The sequence below is a fragment of the Durio zibethinus genome, chromosome 10, assembly GCF_047325235.1.
Source record: "Durio zibethinus cultivar Kanyao isolate XHJ-2024 chromosome 10, ASM4732523v1, whole genome shotgun sequence".
In the NCBI taxonomy this organism is placed as follows: Eukaryota; Viridiplantae; Streptophyta; class Magnoliopsida; order Malvales; family Malvaceae; genus Durio; species Durio zibethinus.
In genome coordinates, this window is record NC_143171.1 from 28,574,679 (window position 1) to 28,595,480 (window position 20,802).

Consider the following 20,802-nt stretch of genomic DNA (forward strand, 5'->3'; position numbering starts at 1 on the left):
TGGAGAAAACATTGTTGAAGTCCAATAAACTTGGCCCAGTCCAATCCAAACTTCATTCAACGAATCTGTTAGAATTGATATACATGGGATTTGGGCTTCCATGTTGGGTTAATTCCATCTTATCCAAATATCTATCTAAATCGGAATGCTTTGTAACCTGCCCTTTCAAGTACTCTCAAATTTTGCCTTCTTTTCCATCTCATTTTTTTCCCATTGAGTCACAAAAGTATTATACATGAAATTATAGTAGTACACTCTACAGAAAAGGTAATGTATACATGTATAAGAATTGGAGGTCCAATACAGAAGCTTGCAAATCAAGTAATGACTACCTTCTGTAAGCAATTCTAGTCCTTCATTATGTACTTTTAACACAACAGTTTGGCTAGAATAGGAGAGAGAAAAAGATTTGATTTTCTTCCCTCCATCACAAAACTAGGATGATCGAAAATCTAGCTTTCAAGTTTAGGGCTTCTGTAGGTTTATAGTATGTTTCTCTCAAAATTTAGTAAGAGGAGTCTAGATAGACCTCTAGGCTAGGGTATAGCTTAGGTGTTGTTCTTTTCGGTTATTAAAAGGGTATAGTATTAGCATAGCTTAGGTGTGTTTAAAGCTAAGCAACTAAGCAAAGCAGCACTACTACTTGTAGATATATATAGCAGTAACAGTTATAAATAGGCAGACCAATTTTATAGTACCAGTGATGCATGCATGTTCCTTTCATTTCCTTTGGCTCTTTGTTAATGGATTTCACTTTGTTTTATGGCCATAACTTCACTTGTCGTTTTTGTTGTTTGTCTCCAATTATGGAGGCTAGAATTATTTGAGATTTGGAGTACTTGCTTAATAGTAGCATTATATGTAAGATAAAGGGGAAATGATAACCCTCCTACTTTCTAGTTGGCATTCACACACATTTCCATTTCAGCATATGCAACAAGTTCATATCTAGGTTTCTGAAGATCAGCAAACCAAATTATACAAATACGTCTACAACTTAACAAATGACTAATGAATAATGGTTGTTTTTGGAATATAAGGAAGTAATATTGTAGATCTTATACTAACATTAATAGGTTTAGAAACTCTAGGAACAGCTGCAAATGTATAACTTGTGGTATCTAATTTCTATTATTGATAAATTTTTAAATAAATTAAATAATGTGGTACATGAACATGGATTAAATACAATTATAGGAAGAATAAGTAATAAAAACTAGTATAAAAGAAATGAAAATTTAATGACAATTTGTGGCCCAAAAAAAAAAAAGAAGAATGCGTCTCTTTTATTGCAACAATCATAGAAATGAAGGGCATGTGGGGGAAGACACCGCCCAAAAGGATCTTTTAGAAGCATATGAAGAAACAGCTGGACTAAAGCAAGGACAAATTAAGTATGGGAAATGTTTCTTAGTAGCATTAAAGAAGAATGAGAAGATTATAATGATAATGTAAACAAAAAACAGACACACATAATCATGGCCCTCCATTATATATATCCCTTATCTCTCTTTACCCAATTGTCAACTTCAAGGCTGGCTATAGGAGAGAAAGAGTCTACCCCCACAAACCTGACAAATCTCATTAATTCATACTCATTCATTTTCAAAATATGTCTTCGAAAGAAATCAAAACCAGTGTGTTCAAACACGCATCTAGAGGTGTTATGTTTTTCAAGACTTGCACATTTCAATGTGATGAAAAAACAAAAACATGGGATTATTTTATGATAGGTTTTTATCCATCATCGATGTCATTATCATGGTTGACCTAGGGCTTGATTAAGAGGGAAAGGAAATGAAAGGCTTTTTCTTTTTTTATTCTTTTGTGCCTGTTGTTCTGTCATTTGTGTTCTTCATTAGGATTTAGCTTAATGTTCATGAATTTCCAGAATACAAGTAGGGCACAAGTGAATTACTATTTCCTTATTGACAGTCAAAAATAAGTTTTCAACACTTGAATTGAATTCAACACCTTATATATAGAAAATAGCTTGTAGCACTCAAGTAATATTATAAGTAAAAGAACAATTAAAACTTTTGGTAGATGTGACATTTCATGGTATGAATATATATTTTATAGTAATTGACATGCTGTAACAAGTTTCAACTTTCAAGTTCCTTTCAAATTAGCTACTATATGAAGAATTAATATTTCAAAGAACAATTCCCACCTAAAATCAAGGTTTTTTATTTAGACCTGATAAGTTATGTATTTGTGTCGTGTAAAATATTAAAAATTTATATATTTATATTATATTTTATATAAAAATTACGTGTCATAATTCGTATTGATATGAAAACATTAAATATATATTTTTTATTTTGTTAATCTTATTTATGATTTTTATTAAAATTTTAAATCATGTTATTTTTATAATTTTTTATTTATATAATTTTAATATCGTATCACCGTATTATATTTAAAATTATCATTTCTGTTTTTACCTAACTTAGAGTAGGAAAAAGGGTAAATTAATTAGCATTGAGTAATTTTCATGAAAATTTTCTAATTTCCTTTCTCTCATCTTATGACTCATTTACTTTCTTATTCTTTCTCGTGTTTTTATCTTTGATTCTTTCCACCACTACTTATTTTACCTTTTTCTTTACTCTAATTAGAATGTTCTAGTGATCAGAAAAACTGGAATTGAATGGGAATAGTAGGTGTAAAAGATGGAAAAGTCAAAAGATAAATGATATAATATTCCATACAGAAAATCTAACCAACAAAATTATGAAACAAATCTAGTAGTTGTGGAATAAATACTCAACTGTAAAGCTTTGATGTCGGCATAACCTTAATTTGATTTTTAAGCCAAAAACTTGCAATTACGTATATAACAAGTAACAACCATATCCATATATATGATCGGGTTTTGACACAAATATGTAACCAAAACAAAAATCTAACAAGAAAATCTTTATCTCATGCATCAACTAGAAGGATTGGGACACACAAAGGTCCCACTTCACTTGGGGTGAATTGTAAGGTTTTCTTCTTCATCATGTACATATAAGATTAATTGAACCAATAAAAATTGGTTCAACTCGAAAATTCACTGTTTAAAAAAATACTAGATTTAAATCTTATCTATAATTTTTTGTTGTCGTTAATTTTAATTTGAATGTAAGATTTATGAGATATATGATACATTTTGTATTGACTTGAAGGATATTGAAGAATTTAGGTACCCAAATTTGTATACGAAGGTCCATTAATCATCATTTTGTTTAATCTTATTGTTTATCTTCTGTCATATAAAGTTTCATGGTATTTCAAATGAACGATTGTGATGCAATGAATCGAAATAGTGAGTATTCCAAAAGTAGTACGAACTGTTGGATGTTTTGGAGGGCCCATGAAATGAGGGGCTCCACTTAAAAGAAAATCAGCACCAACGTGTCACGCGTGGGGCTCACCGTACAAAGAGCAGAGGGGATTGGGGGGTCCTTGACCAAAGAGACAGTAGAAGTTTTCTTACACGTTTGTGTAAGAAACAACCCGTCAAGGGTCAAGGAAGGAGTTCCGAGTTAGAATCGGAGGAGTTTAATTCAACTTTGCCAATTGCCATTCTTCTGCTCTATTATATAAAAGGAACCTCCCTGTCTTTCTTCTCCATACAAAGGCCAGGCCATTAAACTCACAAGAACAAAAGTCTTCCCTTCAGTTTTTTTGCCTTTTCTTTCCTTTTGGTTTCCTCTCTCTCTCTCTTTGCACATTCCAATCCCATATGGGTTACTTTGCTTGATTTCAATCAGCTAAGCTAGCTCAAGTTTGGTTGGTTTTGAGAGATCAGAGAAGTAAAAGATAGTACAAACTTAAGCTAGCTGGTTGAGGAGGTTTCTGAGAATTTTTAAGCATGGAAAGTCAAAACTTTGTTGTAAATGGAGGAATCAAGATGCCCATTGGCTACAGGTTTCGTCCTACAGATGAAGAGCTTGTTGTTCATTACTTGAAGAGAAAGGCTTTAAGTCTTCCCTTACCTGCTTCTGTCATTCCCGAGTTTGATGTTTTCCAGACTGATCCTTGGAGCTTACCAGGTTCGTTGCCCATTTTCTCAACGTTGTTGCTTTTAGTATCAACTATGAGTATAGTGCTTTTAATTTCTAGTTCCTTGAAACCCATCGTTGTACATGTCCTAATCCTTCATATTCTTTTAATACACAATCTATGAGGATTCCATGCGATAATGGAAGTTATGGTAAATAAGAAAGCAAAGCCTTGTTAAAGTTTAGGAAACAAAACTGTCTACAATTATGTAACTTGTGCTATATATTTGCAGCTTGAGAGTGTTGTAGAAGTGAAACTTATCATGTCTAGGACATCAAATAGAGAGGGGTTGTCTAAAAGGCCTTAACTTTTTGTGGGTTTCAGGTGATTTGAAAGAAAATAGGTATTTCTTTAGCGACAGATATGGTAATGGTAGTAACAACAAATGCAAGAGAGTGTCTGGTTCTGGTTACTGGAAGCCCATAGGCAAAGAGAAAACAATTTTAGCTTCTGCAAGCAATCAAGTTGTTGGGATGAGAACAGCCTTGATTTTCTGCGAAAGGAAGCGTTCTAATGAGTCCAAGACTCGGTGGCTCTTGTATCAATATCGCCTTGTTGGCTCTGCAGCAACTCTTGATTCAACTCAGGTAATATAACAACAAACTTTTAGCACAGCTCATTTCTGTAAATATAAGCAGCAGGCTTCAAAGAGTTCGATCAGAATTGTTATCTTAGCTTATGTATTGCAATTTTTGCAGATGTCCAAGAGGGAATTGTTTGGAGATTGGTTAGTTTACAAGGTGTTTCAAAGGAAGAGAAAAGCTAAAAAACATGGAGTAATTTCTAACAAAAGTCAGACTACTAGTGCAATGACCATGGCTAGTTGTATTGATTTTGCAGTTGAAGACCGCTCTGTCTTTGGTCCTCCTCAAACTACTTCACCAAGTTCAAGTGAAATTACTGAGGTTTCTACCAATGGATTAGATCAGGAAGAAAGCAATGCTTTCATTAGTTCTTATTCAAATTATTGTACGAGAAAGCAGTAAAAACAGTTGCACTAGACTTTGTATCAGATCTTTTTAACTGTTGCGCAAGAAATGAGAAATGGGCAAAAAGGAAAAGGAAAAGGCCAATTTAACTGTTTTAAGGACTTGAGTACTTGTGTTCTGCAAGCAAATCCCAAACCTTTTACCATGATATTGCTTCCTCCCTATCCTGCTTTATTAGTTTTCTTTAAATTAATTTGAAACAATTATAGTGAGAGGGAAAGTGGTGGCACAAATTATTGCTTAGTATCAAAGCTTTTATTATCAAAAGGCAAATCATTTTTGAGACAAAACGAAGGCCAAAAGTAGATACAAATATGAAAGAAATACATAGGAAATGGAGGCATCCAAGGAAAGAAGTAAAAAAGGGTTGTGTATTATCATAACATTGTGACAATGGTAATTGGTGGCAAAGGGCATCTGCACATGGGGGCTGATTCTCCCGTAAATACAAATATATAAAGTCCCAATATCAGAAGAACTCAATACCCTTCTAAAATATGCTTCCATTTATGGAATCTATGTGACTTTTATAGGCTTCTGTTATTGACATTATTTTAAGGCTTTCAGTTTCGGCCACCGTCTTTCAATTCAAAATGATTCTGTATAATTAATGTGTTCTTCTGCTAAAGAATGGTTTTGGTTGGGAAAGGGAACAAAACACGCAAGGTTTTTCTAAATACTGCCAGACTTGGATAACGCAACTTCTCATGGGATGACGAGAATAAGATTCTTCTAGTTAGCCAATGGAGCCAAAGAAGAGGAACATTTGTTTTTAGTTATTTTACCTAACCTCAACTCTCCCACCTCAGCTTTTCCCATCTTGAATTGATCCATATAAAAACATCCATAAAAGGGAAAACTAAAGTCAGTGCAGCAACGCAATTTGAGCATTTTAAACTGCGGAAAATGGATTGGTTGGTTAGATATATATATATATGATAAAGGAAAACTTGCTTCATCAGATTATCACAAGCGTGCAATCTCCTGAAAGAGCATCATTTTTCTTTTCTCTTTTTTTTCTCAGTAGGACCCAAGGCAAGTTGGGTCAATGACAACTCACATGTGTAGCACATGTAATGTACAAACAAGAAGGCAGCAATTGAGATGATTTTCTAACTCAATTCCCTACTATTGAAATGAAAAGTCATGACCTCCCAACAAACATTTTTGGGAGGGAAAATATTTGTGGGTTCGATTTGTTTTTTTTTTCAAACTACATTTAGACAAATGCTATATTGCTGTCATTCAATCATAGGGTAGTTTCAACTAATTGAGGGATTAGTTCTTATTGGTCATACTAGTCAGATAAGAAGCGTCTGTCGATGGTATATTTTATACCAAATATGTTTGCACAACTAACATAAAGAATCTGTCAACTTAGAAGTTTTTTAAGTTTTTAAGTAATACTGCTCAATAAGTTGTTATTCGACTGATACAGGCACGATCGACCAATATTCCTTTCTTCTCTGTCATAGTGTTTACATTATAAGTAGTTAATTTGCTGTAAGGGAACTAAAAAGAAAAAAGTTAGAAGCTTCTTTCTTTGTGAGAGGTTGGGCTGCTACAGAACTGCCGACCAAAGTTTCTTGTGGCAGTGGTTTAAGAATCACAATGTTATCACGTCTTTCCTGTTAAAGACGCAAAGAGAGATGGGTTTGGCTTGCTGCGTAGATCGCTGACTTTAGGGTTCCTTTTTTTTGTCAATGGAAAAGTGGGGCTACTTCTTGCGGTAGGCCATAAATACACAAGTCCAAGCTTTCTTTTTGTAACTTAATTCCAATTGCACCGGAAAGCCTTTGCTTCATGCTAGGGGGAGTAGGGGTTTCCAGCAACTAAAATCTACTTACATTCTAAAAAAGATTAAAAAAAAAAAAAAACTACCCAGAGCCAGGGAGGCTAAATAACAAAACCTGGAGGAGTTCTTTAGGATTGATTTTCTTTCAAGCCAACAGGAGGAATTCGCAAAAACATTGGCAATACAGATTATCAAACTGCCACATTCTGAAACCATTAATCTTACTGCATAAAAATTCAAAGACCATTTCCCATTTATTTGATTGATTCTGTAGCAAGATGTGATAATCCTATCAGTAGTTTCATAATATCTGTAGCCCTAATGCATTGAAACTTATCTCCTCTTTCCTTTTCGAAAGTTAAGGAGTGGGTTGACGGAACGAGAGAAGGCCACCTTCACCAGTAGTAATAGTAGAATATGATACCCCATATCCATAGGCCATAGACCATATCTTGGTTTTTTATTCCTCGTCTCTGAAATTGCATTCACAGGGTGGAAGTTAGCTAATATTATTCATAAATAATTCATCAGTATCTCCATTAAAGGTCAAATACTCTTTTAAGTGCTACCTCCACAAAGAAAGATGCCTAAGCCAGGGGAGAAGTGGGTTACATTAGTCAGGCAAAAACATTGATTAATTCAATTATTTTTAAAATATACATCATCCTACTCATTTTGGGGTTTAATTATTTGGTATTGTATGAGGAGCCTATGTTCTTCAATACCTTGATCATCTTCACTATTCACATTGCATGCTTAAGTTACAACATTGATGTGTGCATAAGATACTAGTGGAAGTACAGAGTCACAGCAATTTTTAGATTCAAATCCAAGTACTCTCTTTTTTTTGTACTTGGAAAAGATTCATGTTAAATTTAGTATTGATTTATTATCTTTCTGCTTTTAGCTTTGTCATTTATAAGAGGCAATTAGCTGATCTAGCCCGCTGTAAAATTGGAAGGTTCTGATCAATAACATAATTAACTGCTAAAAAGTAAATGTGAAATTGAATCCCTTCAGCCTCTTGTGGTTATCTAGCTAATTAATCCCGCAATTCTCGTTGGATCTTTCGTTTTATTTCTCTTGGTTTTTTTTTCTTTCCATAAAAACTTTTTTTTTTTTGTTTTTTTTCACAAAAAGGCCATAGTTGCAGCGGAGTCTTCCCTATGATCAACTGAATTACGTGATACCCTTGGTTCTTTTTGCACTTCTTTCCTCGCCTTCATGGGTTGTGATGTTTCAAAGTTTGACATTGCAAAAGAGGAAGCAGCCTTGCCATGCCGTGAATTAAGTTCTGTTCATCGGCGGAATGGTGGTGCTGTTGTGGATAGCAGCCTCTTATCCAAGCCATTGCCTGAAGGTGGCAAAGGAGAAGAGCATGAGAAGGTTGATAATCAACATATGAACATGAACATGATCAAGAAGGTGAAATCTGGGAAAAAAGGAGAGATTCAAAGGGATGGGTTTAAAAAGGATCAGGAGGCCTGTGATAAGGAAGAGAGTGGGGAGGATAGGCATAACAGATATGATAGCATTGAGTATCCTCGATCCCTAAGTTTCGGGATATATTGCATTTCATCTATCTCTGACGATAACAACAGTGGAGGTGAGCTTGTGGTTTTGGATACGTCAAATTAAATGATAAACAGGCATAATCTTCCTGGTGATTGATTCCTGAAACTAATAGCTCCTGGCTTTTGCATCCTTTAATTTGTAAAACCAATTACCAACAGACAGTGTAATATCATTTCTGTTCTACAGGTGATGCTAATGCAGGGAAAATTAAGGACGAACAACAGGGGAATGTTGAGGAAAATAACAAGAAGGTATGAATTTATGGCTTTGAAAAAATTTCCTGGTTTCAAGGTGCCAATAAATCGATAAAATGCTAACAAAACAATTTTATGGAATCCAGTCAGCAAACACCATCCAATTTAATGTTGAAACTGTGATTTGCATAATAATTTATGGAAAACTAGGAATGTATATATACATCTGAGTCAATTTAATGACATGGAGAGGCATTGATGAATGATGATTAAAATGAATATGTACAGAAAAAAGGAGATTAGATAATGATAAAAACTGCATTTGGCCTATAATTTTGTCCTGTTACCTATTCAAATTAACAAATTTTATTTCCTTTCTTTAAGCAGGCATCATTTGTTCGATGGGGAAGGAAAACTAAGATAGGTAAAGGAATTAAGAATGGTTCAGCAAAGGTAAAAGGTATCCTTTTTTGAAAGAGTCTAATTCTACAAGCTGTGTAATGATCCTAATGACAGCATCAAAAAGCTCATTGGCAAAGGTTTGTTGATGATACTAGAAGAATGAAGGCTTTTGCCCTGTATTTAGAGCTTCATCTACCTGTTTTTTTTTTTCATGTACAGAAGGTTTCAGCTTTTGAAGGAACGAGATAGTTTTCCCTTTTGTTTTTTGTGTATCATACAGAGCAGCAATTGACGTAATGTGACCTCAGTATTTTCCTAATGAGTTGCAGACTATATATTTCTTCACAGGTCTCCTGAATTCTGTCTTCTTTTTCACCATGAACATTGCAGTAGTTTGTTTCATAAAATTTAAATAAAAGTGAAGCTTTAGTCACAGAAAATACGTGGCCATAGAGGTGACAATAGTTTGGATCAAATCGATTCGATTTTTTTTAAATATTATATAATATTATAAAAATTTAAAATTATATTCGAATTTAATTTAAATTTTCATTCGATTCGAATTGAGCTTAATTTTATTAATTTGATTAAGCTAGATTTAATTATTTTAAAATTTTAAATATTATTTTAATTTAAAATTTTAATATATTTAAATAAATTTTAATATAAAATTATTAATTTTATTTTATAAAAATTTAAAAAATATATATAAAAATTAAAAAAATATAATTCGATTTGATTTAATTTTTTTTTTAATTTTTTACATTTCGATCTAAATATAATATATATATTTAATATTTAAATTTAATTTTAATCGAATAAAAAAATGATTTAAATTAAATCGAATATTATGATTTCAAATTATTTTTTAATTTTTAAAATTTTTTTAATATCTACATGACCGTATAATTAATAAAGTATTGAATTTTTAAATTTTTAATCAAAATTTAAATTCGGATAATTTTGAATAAAAAAAAAGTCACAAAAACTAAAAGAAACAAAATGTGCAAGTGTCCGTGTGAATTGTAAATGATAAATAGTCGACCAAAGACCCAGCAACTCCTTGCGTTTTTCTTTGATCCATTCTAATTTCCCCTGCCCTTAGGCTTCAAGAAAATAGGCCGTTTCGACCAGCAAAGTCCGCATTCAAAGAACATTTTGTTTTTCTGTCTCTATCAAGCCTTCATTACAACGACTATTTTCTATCTTCAAAACAAAAGCCAATGTTTTGTCTGGGTTCTCATCTGACTAATTACAAGTTCAACTACTTAAATTATTTCTCATTGAAATATATTACTTATATGTTAATCCCCAATCATACAAAACCTTTAAAATTATTTCAATTTTAGGTACAATTGCTAGTTAACAACAGTAAAATCGTTAACCAACTCAGTTAAGGTTCTCAACTCTTTCCTAATTAGAGTATCCTAAACGGTTTCGGATATTTTAAGTTTTAATTAAATTGTTTTGAATTTTGAATTTTTAAAATTTAATAATTTTATATTTATATAATTTTAAATTCAAATAATTTTAACATATTTTTTGAGTTTGAATTGAATTCAAATTTTCATACTTTAAATTATAAATTTTATTAAATAATCCAATAAGTCTTACTCTTACACGTCTTTTCTAAAATTTGACTTGAGATTTTCAAATTCAAGAGATAAAGTTTAACTTGATAAGACGTGCAATGAACTCCAAAATTGTTTGAATCTAAAAAATAATAATATTTATTAGATTATTACTTTAGATAATTGGAACAACGAATTACCTATATAATCCTTTCATTAAAGCCTAATAGTCGTGTAATATTACGTTTTATCAAAGAAAATGGAGGGTAGAAAGGGCAATCGAAAAAAGAAGATTTGACCCAACCACGGTTGATCAAACATGATGTGGGTCGTGCTGCTGTTCTAACTGCTTCTTTCCTTGTCAGCAATCTCTGACTTTGACCTGAAACGATTAGCGTCTTATTATCCACGTGGCAGCAATCAACCGTTCTCCTTCCGCCACGTCAAGCTGATTCCACACTCTGTTTGGTACCCTCCTTCGCTAACCTATTATTTTAATCTATACTCCACCACTCTGATTCGGGAATTCCTTTGTTTTGCTGTGGGTCCCATGTCTAATTTTTAAACGACGCATTAGATATTTTTCAAATACTTTCAACCATCTGTCATCAATAATCACTAGTCAACTTTTGGCTCATTTGATCATGATATCACTTACTCAAAATTACCAAACAACCCTTACCAACACGTGTCAATTGTTAAATATTATCCCCTTTGTCTTCAGATTCGTTTTCCGCTCCCTCCTTCGCTTAGCTTTGATCTGCTTAGAGTCATTTTTTTGACCAAAAAAAAAAAAAGAGAAAATCAAAAATCGAAAGGGAAAAACGCTTCACCATCAATGCCGTTGAAATAATCGAATTAATCAGCTTCACACTCTCTGTAGCCCAGATTTTTTTGGAGTTGAAATTCGCAAAAATCGTTTTGATTTTCATTTTTAATATTATCTCAGGAATATTGGATTCTCCAAGGAAACAAAAAGAAAGAGCTCTTGAATTTTCTCTCTCTTCCTTTTTTCTTTTTGTGTTTGGTTCATTGCATTAGGGTTTTTTTTTTGGGAAATGAAGTCTTCGTTTGATAAACTTCGAAGATTTGCTCTTCACAAGAACGATGGAAAGGATAAATTAGATTTTTTATCTTCTGCTCATTTGGATGAACTCGCTCAAGCAGCTCAGGTACTTTTTATTTTTATTTCATATCCTTTTTCTCTTTTCTTTTTTTTTTTTTTAATTTATGTTTTAGCTTTGGTTTGATTTAAATGCAGATTAAGACTATTTTTTTTTTTAATTTGGAATTGAATCCGATTCTCTTGTTTCGATTTTTGAAGTGGAGAAATAATTTTAATATTATTGGAACTGTAATTGAATGGTTTGAACCGAGTTGAGTTCTTTGGAGCGAGTTTCTAATTCTGCAATTTCGGAGGAATTAGAAATATATAGTTCGAGAATTTTTGCTTTGGGAGAATGGCAAAAATTTTTATCCATCAAGTTTGAAAGATTCTAAATTATTAATTATTTTGTTTTTGATTGATGTTACAAATTTCAAATTATTGTAAAGGTTTATTTCAATGTTTAGAAAATGTGAAATGCTTAAGGATTGGAGAGGGCCTAAATCGGGATTAGAATTTCTATGGAGATTAAAGAAGTTGTAGGCTTCTGTGAGTAATACTAGTGTATGAGCAGTTGGTAGATGGTTTTAATATGATAATTTTGATAATTAAGTAGAAAAAGAGCGGAACAATAGATTATGGAATGAAAGAAAGTCATAAGCTTTATCTGTGAAATATGAAAGCTTTGTGCATTTGTATTGCTATTGAACTGCTTACAGCATCCTCCTCTCCATGACTGATGCTTCTTGGAAGCTGTCTTGGTCAACTTGAAAGATTTATAATTGGATCTTTTTCTTATTTTGATGCATTTACAGGATATGCAAGACATGAGAAATTGCTATGATAGCTTACTTTCTGCAGCTGCAGCAACGGCAAACAGCGCATATGGTAAAAATGCTGTGTGCTATATTGTCATATTGATTTTTAGGTATCACCATGTTTTGTCACCTGGCATTTCTAAATTATTGGCTACGCGAAATACATGTTGTTAGGTGCTTTTCAAGCCAAAAGCAACTAGTAGTTTTTGAAGAAAAACTGGTTTCAGAATCAACATGATTAGGTTTTTATCAAAATCGTTTCAGTGTCAGCTGTGTGTTTATGACTCCTATCGTGTTTGGGTTTGCTGATGTGGAACCTGTATGGGTCTATAGGTGCATAACATCTCACAAAAGAATTTCTTATTTATATATTGTAGCACAATCTAGGGGTACTCAGGGTGTTAGCCTACAGTAAAATCAAAGAAACTTAAACTTTGTGAAATATTATGTTGAATGAATCTACCTTTGATGAAATTTATATTTTCAGAATTCTCTGAGTCACTGCAAGAAATGGGCTCCTGTCTGCAGGAAAAAAGAGTGCTACCTGCTGATGAAGAAAGCCGTGAGTAGAGTCTTTTGCTTACCTAAGTTGCTTGCACTGTTAGATCATTAATAGGCATGTATATTGTGTACAATCTAGCCTGGAATTTTAAGAAAAAGCTAAACCAAAGTACTGAATTGATCATTTCATTTGAAATATACCTATTTTGTTGAATAAGGCTTCAGTTTCCATATAGCAATAGAACTTCCAATTGGTTCAAGTAACATCTTAGACAACTTAACCTATGTCATTGTCCTGTGTGAGTCTCACCTTAACACATTAATTATGTACTTGTATTCATGGATATGCCCATCGAACTTGCATGTGCATATATAAACTCCTCTGAGAACTTCTACTTGAACAGAACTTTTACCGGGCAGTGCATACAATGATATGCCTTATTCCATGTCTTAGGAAGCCTTTAGTTAAAATTATCTCTCCTAGCTCATTTTTTTAATGTTTGGTTTTGCTTGCATAAATACTTATCCTGCATTGTTGTAATGATGTCATCAAGTAACTATGTGCACACTTCGCTATCAACTGTTACCTTTCTTCTTTTTGGTGGAATGGCAAGGGAGTGTCATAAGATGGTGTCCCTGGCCCCTGTTATTGTGTTATAATGGGTTGTGCTGTAATGACACTGCACTTATTTGCAGGTAGAGTTTTGTTAATGTTGGGGGATTTGCAGTTTGAACTCCAGAAACTTGTGGATAGCTATGTGAGTGTTAATCTTATTTGTAAATTGAACAAAATATGCATTTTCTACCTTTATTTTTATGTGTTGTGTTTTGGAATAATCTCTTTATTTTAGCCTTTCTTGATACTCTTTGTGCTTCAGCGCTCACATATATTGCTCACTATTACAAACCCAACCGAGTCACTTCTCAATGAGCTTAGGACTGTTGAGGTTTGTTCATTTCTTAAGAAATCAGAAGTTTTCAACATCATTTCTTACATGTCCAATGATGATTCTTTTACCTTTGTAGATACTCTTATAAAACTATCATGCTTAGTGGCCCTTCTCTTGTTTGCTGTTTCAGGATATGAAGCGGCAGTGTGATGAAAAAAGGTCCATCACATTTCTCTGCTTATTTATTTTGCTTTGGTTGCTGGAAATCTTTTCTGAATTTGGTTCATGGTCTTCAGAAATGTCTATGAATACATGGTGACTCAACAAAAAGAAAAGGGAAGGTCAAAAGGTGGAAAAGGCGAAACTTTCTCTTTGCAGCAGTTGCAAACAGCTCGTGATGAATATGATGAAGTGGCGACCCTTTGTGTTTTCAGATTGAAATCTCTGAAGCAAGGACAATCCAGAAGTCTTCTAACACAAGCTGCTCGTCATCATGCAGCTCAGGTTTGCTGAATTTATTCCCAAAAGTTTCAAATGTCAGTGGCTTCTGCCTATCATAACTTCAATGCTGATAACCTCCTCACCTCCTTTTCTTTTTTTTTTTCTCTTGTGAGCACAGTTGAATTTCTTTAGGAAAGGACTTAAATCACTTGAGGCAATTGAGCCTCATGTTAGGCAGGTTACAGAACAGCAACACATTGATTACCCGTTCACTGGCCTTGAAGATGATGATGGGGAAAATGGTGAGATTACCTATGACCCAAATAAAGGTGGGGAATTAAGTTTTGACTTCAGAGCTAATGAGAAGGGGGTTGATGTCACTTCTGCATCAAGGAAGTCAATGGAGGTCAGATTCTTATGCAATTGTAAATTTATTAATTCTTTTTTGAAGCTGTTATTGTTAATTTGTTAGACAGAGTTGCACCCTCAAAACAAATGGCTTGGACAAATGCCATCCAAAATTTATCTACTTGAACTTTCCTTATGTCTATTTTGCCTTATTTTTCCTCATTTTTAACTATTAGCCTATTAGGGAAGGATTGGTTTCCTCGGCCTTATTCCAGACAAAACATAGTTTGTTTTGGCCAATTCAGTGGTTCAATTCATTCCAGTTCTAGCAGAGGGGGATAATGTAATTATTGTTTGTGTGACTATTATTCATTAATCTTTTGTTGTGATCCGATTGTTTGCTTGTGCTTCACGCCTTCATTTTATTCCTAAAATATGGTTGGCTTATTCTCCAGGTAGATGAAGTACATCTTTCATTTCTCCAAAGTTGGAAGCTGGATAATGCAGAGGTAAATCTCCATTCATACATTTGTCATTTTTGGCCCCCTTTTTTTTTTGAAACAACATAGGCTTTTAGAATTATGAACTTTTTAACTTTGTTAGTTTTGCTGCTCGTAATATGCAGTTTTTAAAGTATAAATATTATTATTGTCTGCTGTCTGCCTGTAGGTAAACCCAGAAAAAAGCCAAGGGGATATTCAGGTCTCAAGTAGGGAGCATAGAGTGGGTAGCCATTCGGCCCCTATATTTCCAGAAAGGAAGCTTGATCCTGCTGAAAAAGTAAAACAGATGCTGCAGTCATCTACAAAGAAGTCTAACACCTATGTGCTTCCAACACCAAATGATTCAAAGCGTCCAGTCTCTTCAAGAACAATTAGTTCAATTAACCACACAAGACCAACAAATGTAGCTGGATATCCACAAAATTTGTGGTATTCTTCCCCACTAGAGCAAAAGAAACATGAGAAGGAGTCTGGTGATGGTCAACTATCAGAGTTTACCATCTTGAAATCTGATTCAGTTCTCAAGGAGAGCAACAGTAGTAATACCTCTGCACAACTACCCCCTCCTTTATCTGAAGGACCAGTACCTACCCAGCTGGATATTTCCTCTGAAGCCAAAAAAATAAAAAGAAAAGCTGTTTCTGGCCAATTAACTAGTAAACAATTGTTAACAAAGCCTGTTTTATCGGCAAGCGGTACCAATCCCTCTGCTGAAGTTCCCCATTTAGCTTCTTCAGTATCTTCTCATTTGCCAATTCCTCAACCGATATCACCTTCAAAAGTATCCCCAAGTGCGTCACCTCCCCTTGTTTCTTCACCCAGAATAAATGAGCTTCATGAGCTTCCAAGGCCTCCTGGTAGTGCAGCTGCCAAGCCAGCAAAATCTCCTGCCATGGTTGGTCATTCTGCTCCACTAGTCTCAAGAAATGAAGAGTTTTCTGCAAGCAACATTCCTTCACTGGCATCAAGTGTGGCATCTCCTCTTCCGACTCCACCTTTGATTGTCCCTCGAAGTTTCTCTATACCCTCCAGCAATCAAAGAGCAATGGCAATTCATGTTTCCAGGCATTTGGAGGCTCCTCAAGTTCCTGACAAGGATGGACAAGTTGCATCCCTTCCATTGACGCCCAATTCCCTTGTAAACATCAAACCAACAGCAGGTGTTTCTGAAGTGGCATCTCGTTCTGGCCAAATCAGAGGTGATTTGAGCTTCCTTCCATTACTTTTTTCTACAAAGTCGATAATTTATTTCCTTTTTAGTTTATTGTTACAACTGCCGAAGAATTATTTATCATATTTTTATTGTATTTTTTCTTTCATTTTTATTCCTTGATAGAAAACTACTTCATCTTCTACTCATAGGCCAGTGGTGAGGCTGTGAATACAAAGGTCTCTCATATTTTTACTTTTGCCTTATTACCAAATGAAATCATTTTTGAGTGTATGCAGGTGGGAGCTGACAAAACCTGATTTATTTCCGACGGGTTGAATTTTCGAGTCTCCTTATCCAGAAAGTTGGAGTAGCTCTGTAAATATGACGATTAGGGCAATGTGTTTAGTTTCTCATGTCAATCTGTGTCAGGCATCTATTTTTATTGAGAATTAATGATGAGAATTTAACGGCACAAGATTTGAGTCAATGTCAGATATCACGTATAATTCTTCATGAAGGAATTTTTGTAAAATTTTTGTTCTTTGATGTACGCTGCAGAGGAAGCACTACAAGTGAAAATAGATTTAGCATTTGCATTTGTTAAGCTGCCATGTCGACGTGTTTAAAGAATTTTGCATCCGATGCCACAATAATAAATACACTTCTATTGGATAGGATTTTCACTTTTCGCTTATATTTAAATACATAATCGGAATTTTTTTTTTCAAAGTAAAATATTATATTGGAATGTATCTAATTGAAATGTTTTAAATCATTCGAATTTAAGTATTTAATTGTAAAGAATTGAACAAAGTGATTTACCAAGTATATTATAGATTAAAAGAACGAGGTTAAAGCATATTCAAACATTCTCATTCTAACATATGTTTACTTGTAATAATCATAAATTTAATCAAATTCAAAAACTGGCTGGAATTATTGAATTAAATATAAGTTGACTGATTTGACCCTGTATAAAGAAAAAAATAACAGAGTAATCGGAAATGATGTATATATTATAATAATATAATATTTGTAATTTGCAATCCACAATATATATATATATATATATTATTGATTCAAAAAATACTATATTTAGTATTCACAAGGAAAAAAAAACAAACTATATTAGATTAGATAGTCAATGGATAAAACACCACAGACAGGCATATAGCAGAGCAGATAGCTGAGATTCCTTCCATGGAGATGACGACTATTCTTCACTCTTCTTCTCTCACTAATCTCCCATTCCACAATCCTCTCTTTGGCTCAAAATTCCCACACTCTTTCTCCACAACAATCCACCATCGGCCTTCTCTTTCCTCTCTATGTCTAACCATTTCTCATCCTCCCCCTCGAAAATCTCTCTCCACCAACTGCTCTTTCTCTGATGACACCACTTCCAGTGAGTTCGATCCTCCCTGTACAAAAAGATTCTCGTTTACTAGATTTTTTAGCTACCCATTTCATTAAATTATCTTGGTTTTGAAATTTTCTGGTCTTTTCTTAAGTTTATGGAACTACTACTGGATTGAATTGTGCTTGCTATTATGTGAGATTATATATGAATAGTTGGATTTGGTAATGAAATGGAATAAGATTGTTGGTTAGTTTCAATTTGGATTCTTTTTTTACTAATTTTGAGTTTGTGCTTACTCATTTGCTATTATGTGAGATTCTATATGAATAGTTGCGTTTTGGAAATGAAATGGAATTAGATTTTGGGTTAATTTCAGTTTGCATACTTTGTTTCTAATATAGTTTGTCCTTACTCCTTTGTTTCTTGCTTTTTTGTGTTGCTCTTTTCAGTTTCAGCAACAAAGGTTGTTACTGTGGATCCCTCCATTGCTTTGAAGGTCAGATTTCATTTATTTATGTACCTGCTTTTGATTATTCTGGAGAAAGAGAGAGAAAAATTTAAGAAAATTGCAATTCTTCTTTCACTTCACTTTTTCTGAGGTGAAAGTTTTTAACTTGAGTTGAGTTGGATGAAAAGATATGAAAGACACCAAATCAGTAGCACAATTTCAAAGCTAGGAATTTTTCATAAAAGATTTTACTTTGGTGACTTTCTTGTGGTTTGAAGTGCTCATTTAACTGTTCAGTCTAATTCAGAAGAGAGCAACGGATATATCTGCTGATCTGAGAGGAACTTCTATATTTCTAGTGGGTAAGTACCTTCTTAGTGAAGAGAAATGAATTTGAACTCCTTAATGCAATAGCATCTGGTTCTAATACTTGTTTGTTGATCATTTATTCGAGATGAAAGGGATGAACAACTCCATTAAATCCAGTTTGGGGAAACTGCTGGCAGATTTATTACGTTATTATTACTTTGATAGGTATTGTATTCTCCTGTCTCTGGATGACCAGGAATACTTTTTATAGTCCAAGGTACATTAGCTTAACTTGTTTATGGGTTCTTCTATATCTAGTGATGCTTTGGTCTCAGAAGCTGCTGGGGGTGAATCTGCTGCCATATCCTTAAAGAAGAGTGATGAGAAGGGATTCAAAGAGTCTGAGGTGGTTTTTTTTTTTTTTTTTTTTAACTTCTTTGGTATTTATATATTTTGGTTAACTTTGCATATTTGTCAGTTAATAGGAACACTAGATAAGTTTTCAATCCACTGAAAGCTTTCTTTAGTAAAGTTCTCAGGAGCATTGATTACTAGATAATTATCTGGCTTATAGTCATTCTCAAATATTTTTGCAGACTGAAGTATTGAAGCAGTTATCATCTATGGGTAGACTAGTGGTGTGTGCTGGTGATGGTGCAGTTCAAAATTCAACAAATTTGTATGACTATCTTTGCACCGTTGAATTAGTTGTTTCTCTCAGTTTGTATTAGTTCTCTTTCTGTTTTAATTGACATTATCTTTACCATAAATAGGGCACTTCTACGGCATGGCATCTCGATATGGATTGATGTGCCCTTGGACATGGTAGCCAAGGGAATAATAGAAAACAAGAGTCACCTTTTATCACCAGAAATATCTATTTCTGGATCTTATTCAGAGGTAGCCTTTGATCTCATTTTTAATTGTATCACCTTCCCATTCTTCCTTGCAATTGTTCCTAAAAGAGTCTGGTCGGTCTGTTTGAACTATTACCTCCTCTCCAACACCATGCATCTTTTTGATTGCTGACAATTCTTAATTGATGATAGGTTTCGTCCCAGCTAACAGCTCTTTATGAAGACATGAGAAGAGGATATGCCACTGCTGATGCAACTGTTTCGATTCAAAGTACATCCATGTAACTTTTGTTCCTTGTATGAGCATAAACCATATATTCTTGGATTTTACTTTTAACAGCTTCTTTGCAGAAGTAGCATATCAACTAGGTTACGAGGACATGGATGCAGTATCAACAGAAGACATAACTATGGAGGTGGAGAAACACACTTGCAAACATTTTGTCCCCTTTCTTTTGTTATATTATACATAGTTTTCTAGGTACCAATCAAGGAGTTTTCTGTTTTATTTTCTGTGAGATTTTCAGGTTCTCAAGGAGATAGAGAGACTTACAAGAGTCAAAAAGATGATAGAGGCAGCAGCTAGACCGTTTTAGCCAACAAGGAATCTATTTTCATTACTTTTAACGGGTTTCTATGAAATTTAGCTCATCAAAATTTTAAAACATTTTGCTGCTGTGCTTGTCTTTGGTTCTCTTTTATATTTACTTTTTATCCTGTAACAGTTTAGGTTTAAAGTAATTTAGAAGATGTTAAGATGATCTGTATAGATCAACATACCAGAAGACTACATGATGATTTGTTGCATGTTGGAATGGTGCATTGCAATCCGCAACACAAGTAATGCTACTCTCATGTTTATTGCCATGTTCAAATGAAGAGATTAGCTATTGTATACTGTGTTTTTTCTGCAATCTGAACCTAATTCACTGTACTGCATTTTGTGAGTCTAAATTCTATCTGAACATTGCAAGATTGGGTAATTCACGGGTAAAATGCATGGTCTCGATTAGCTAGAAACCTCTTGCTTGAAGCTATAACCTTTAGAACAGTGATGGACAGTTGTCTTAGGAAGTCAAAATGATGTTCTTAGACTTGCTGCCTTTCTCAAGCATCTCTTACAGCTTGGAAAGATACCCATGAAGAGGAACATCAAACAGATAAAACTATTCCATCCCTTAAACTTCAACTATATGATAACAGCTATGGGAAGTTCTGCTCACCAATATTCAGACATAACAACTAATTTTTGGTATATCAAATAGCCCTAGAAAGTGAGAATTGAGTTTATTGATGGACATGCATTAAGCTTCCACAGTACCTAACTGGTACCAAATCTGGGCTACCTAGGCCACAATTTTCCCAAATTTATGCTTCATTGTAAGTTTCCACAATCTTTCATTTTTGGCGAGATGATAACAAAGCAATGACTAATGAGGTAAGCCTTCAAACTTTAGTTATTCACCATGTCAGAATGCCTAAAAAGCGGC

At 33.8% G+C, this 20,802-nt stretch overlaps 4 protein-coding genes across 10 annotated transcripts; all 4 read left to right on the forward strand.

Annotated features, from left to right (window-relative positions):
- Positions 1–3,511: 3,511 nt before the first annotated feature.
- On the forward strand, positions 3,512–5,140 carry LOC111293129 (NAC domain-containing protein 83-like). Its single transcript, XM_022885883.2, has 3 exons — positions 3,512–4,043; positions 4,378–4,640; positions 4,752–5,140. The coding sequence occupies exons 1-3, from the start codon at positions 3,863–3,865 to the stop codon at positions 5,037–5,039; spliced, it is 732 nt and encodes a 243-aa protein (XP_022741618.1). The 5' UTR covers positions 3,512–3,862; the 3' UTR covers positions 5,040–5,140.
- A 97-nt stretch (positions 5,141–5,237) lies between these two features.
- On the forward strand, positions 5,238–9,395 carry LOC149516655 (uncharacterized). Its single transcript, XM_089767148.1, has 3 exons — positions 5,238–8,443; positions 8,599–8,663; positions 8,994–9,395. Exons 1-3 carry the CDS (start codon positions 8,062–8,064, stop codon positions 9,078–9,080), a joined length of 534 nt encoding a protein of 177 aa, XP_089623274.1. The 5' UTR covers positions 5,238–8,061; the 3' UTR covers positions 9,081–9,395.
- Positions 9,396–11,312: 1,917 nt separating this feature from the next.
- Positions 11,313–17,021, forward strand: LOC111292250 (uncharacterized protein At2g33490-like). Of its 6 annotated transcripts, none has more exons than XM_089767149.1 (11): positions 11,313–11,751; positions 12,500–12,572; positions 12,990–13,064; positions 13,700–13,761; positions 13,882–13,950; positions 14,084–14,112; positions 14,190–14,397; positions 14,513–14,740; positions 15,138–15,191; positions 15,352–16,384; positions 16,635–17,021. In XM_089767149.1, the coding sequence occupies exons 1-11, from the start codon at positions 11,638–11,640 to the stop codon at positions 16,643–16,645; spliced, it is 1,956 nt and encodes a 651-aa protein (XP_089623275.1). In that variant the 5' UTR covers positions 11,313–11,637; the 3' UTR covers positions 16,646–17,021. The 6 variants fall into 6 exon arrangements, with proteins under 6 accessions (XP_089623275.1, XP_022740261.2, XP_089623276.1 ...); XM_022884526.2 differs by having other exon boundaries at positions 11,320–11,751; positions 13,855–13,950; XM_089767150.1 differs by lacking the exon at positions 12,990–13,064 and having other exon boundaries at positions 11,320–11,751; positions 13,855–13,950.
- Positions 17,022–17,451: 430 nt separating this feature from the next.
- LOC111291685 (putative inactive shikimate kinase like 1, chloroplastic) lies at positions 17,452–20,226 on the forward strand. Of its 2 annotated transcripts, none has more exons than XM_089767156.1 (10): positions 17,452–17,743; positions 18,148–18,194; positions 18,454–18,508; positions 18,608–18,680; positions 18,774–18,861; positions 19,052–19,134; positions 19,229–19,355; positions 19,505–19,583; positions 19,664–19,728; positions 19,840–20,226. In XM_089767156.1, exons 1-10 carry the CDS (start codon positions 17,539–17,541, stop codon positions 19,906–19,908), a joined length of 891 nt encoding a protein of 296 aa, XP_089623282.1. In that variant the 5' UTR covers positions 17,452–17,538; the 3' UTR covers positions 19,909–20,226. The 2 variants fall into 2 exon arrangements, 1 of the variants encoding a protein (XP_089623282.1); XR_016345942.1 differs by having other exon boundaries at positions 17,464–17,743; positions 19,653–19,728.
- The last annotated feature ends 576 nt before the right edge of the window (positions 20,227–20,802 follow it).

Coding starts and splice junctions, on each gene's coding strand:
- LOC111291685 (XM_089767156.1), top strand. CDS start 17,539: ATGGAGATGACGACTATTCTTCACTCTTCTTCTCTCACTAATCTCCCA. Junction 18,862..19,051: donor AGGGATTCAAAGAGTCTGAG/GTGGTTTTTTTT, acceptor ATATTTTTGCAG/ACTGAAGTATTGAAGCAGTT. Junction 19,135..19,228: donor GTTCAAAATTCAACAAATTT/GTATGACTATCT, acceptor TACCATAAATAG/GGCACTTCTACGGCATGGCA.
- LOC111293129 (XM_022885883.2), top strand. CDS start 3,863: ATGGAAAGTCAAAACTTTGTTGTAAATGGAGGAATCAAGATGCCCATT. Junction 4,044..4,377: donor TGATCCTTGGAGCTTACCAG/GTTCGTTGCCCA, acceptor TGTGGGTTTCAG/GTGATTTGAAAGAAAATAGG. Junction 4,641..4,751: donor CAACTCTTGATTCAACTCAG/GTAATATAACAA, acceptor CAATTTTTGCAG/ATGTCCAAGAGGGAATTGTT.
- LOC149516655 (XM_089767148.1), top strand. CDS start 8,062: ATGGGTTGTGATGTTTCAAAGTTTGACATTGCAAAAGAGGAAGCAGCC. Junction 8,444..8,598: donor TGACGATAACAACAGTGGAG/GTGAGCTTGTGG, acceptor TCTGTTCTACAG/GTGATGCTAATGCAGGGAAA. Junction 8,664..8,993: donor TTGAGGAAAATAACAAGAAG/GTATGAATTTAT, acceptor TTCTTTAAGCAG/GCATCATTTGTTCGATGGGG.
- LOC111292250 (XM_022884526.2), top strand. CDS start 11,638: ATGAAGTCTTCGTTTGATAAACTTCGAAGATTTGCTCTTCACAAGAAC. Junction 11,752..12,499: donor AACTCGCTCAAGCAGCTCAG/GTACTTTTTATT, acceptor ATGCATTTACAG/GATATGCAAGACATGAGAAA. Junction 15,192..15,351: donor GGAAGCTGGATAATGCAGAG/GTAAATCTCCAT, acceptor GTCTGCCTGTAG/GTAAACCCAGAAAAAAGCCA.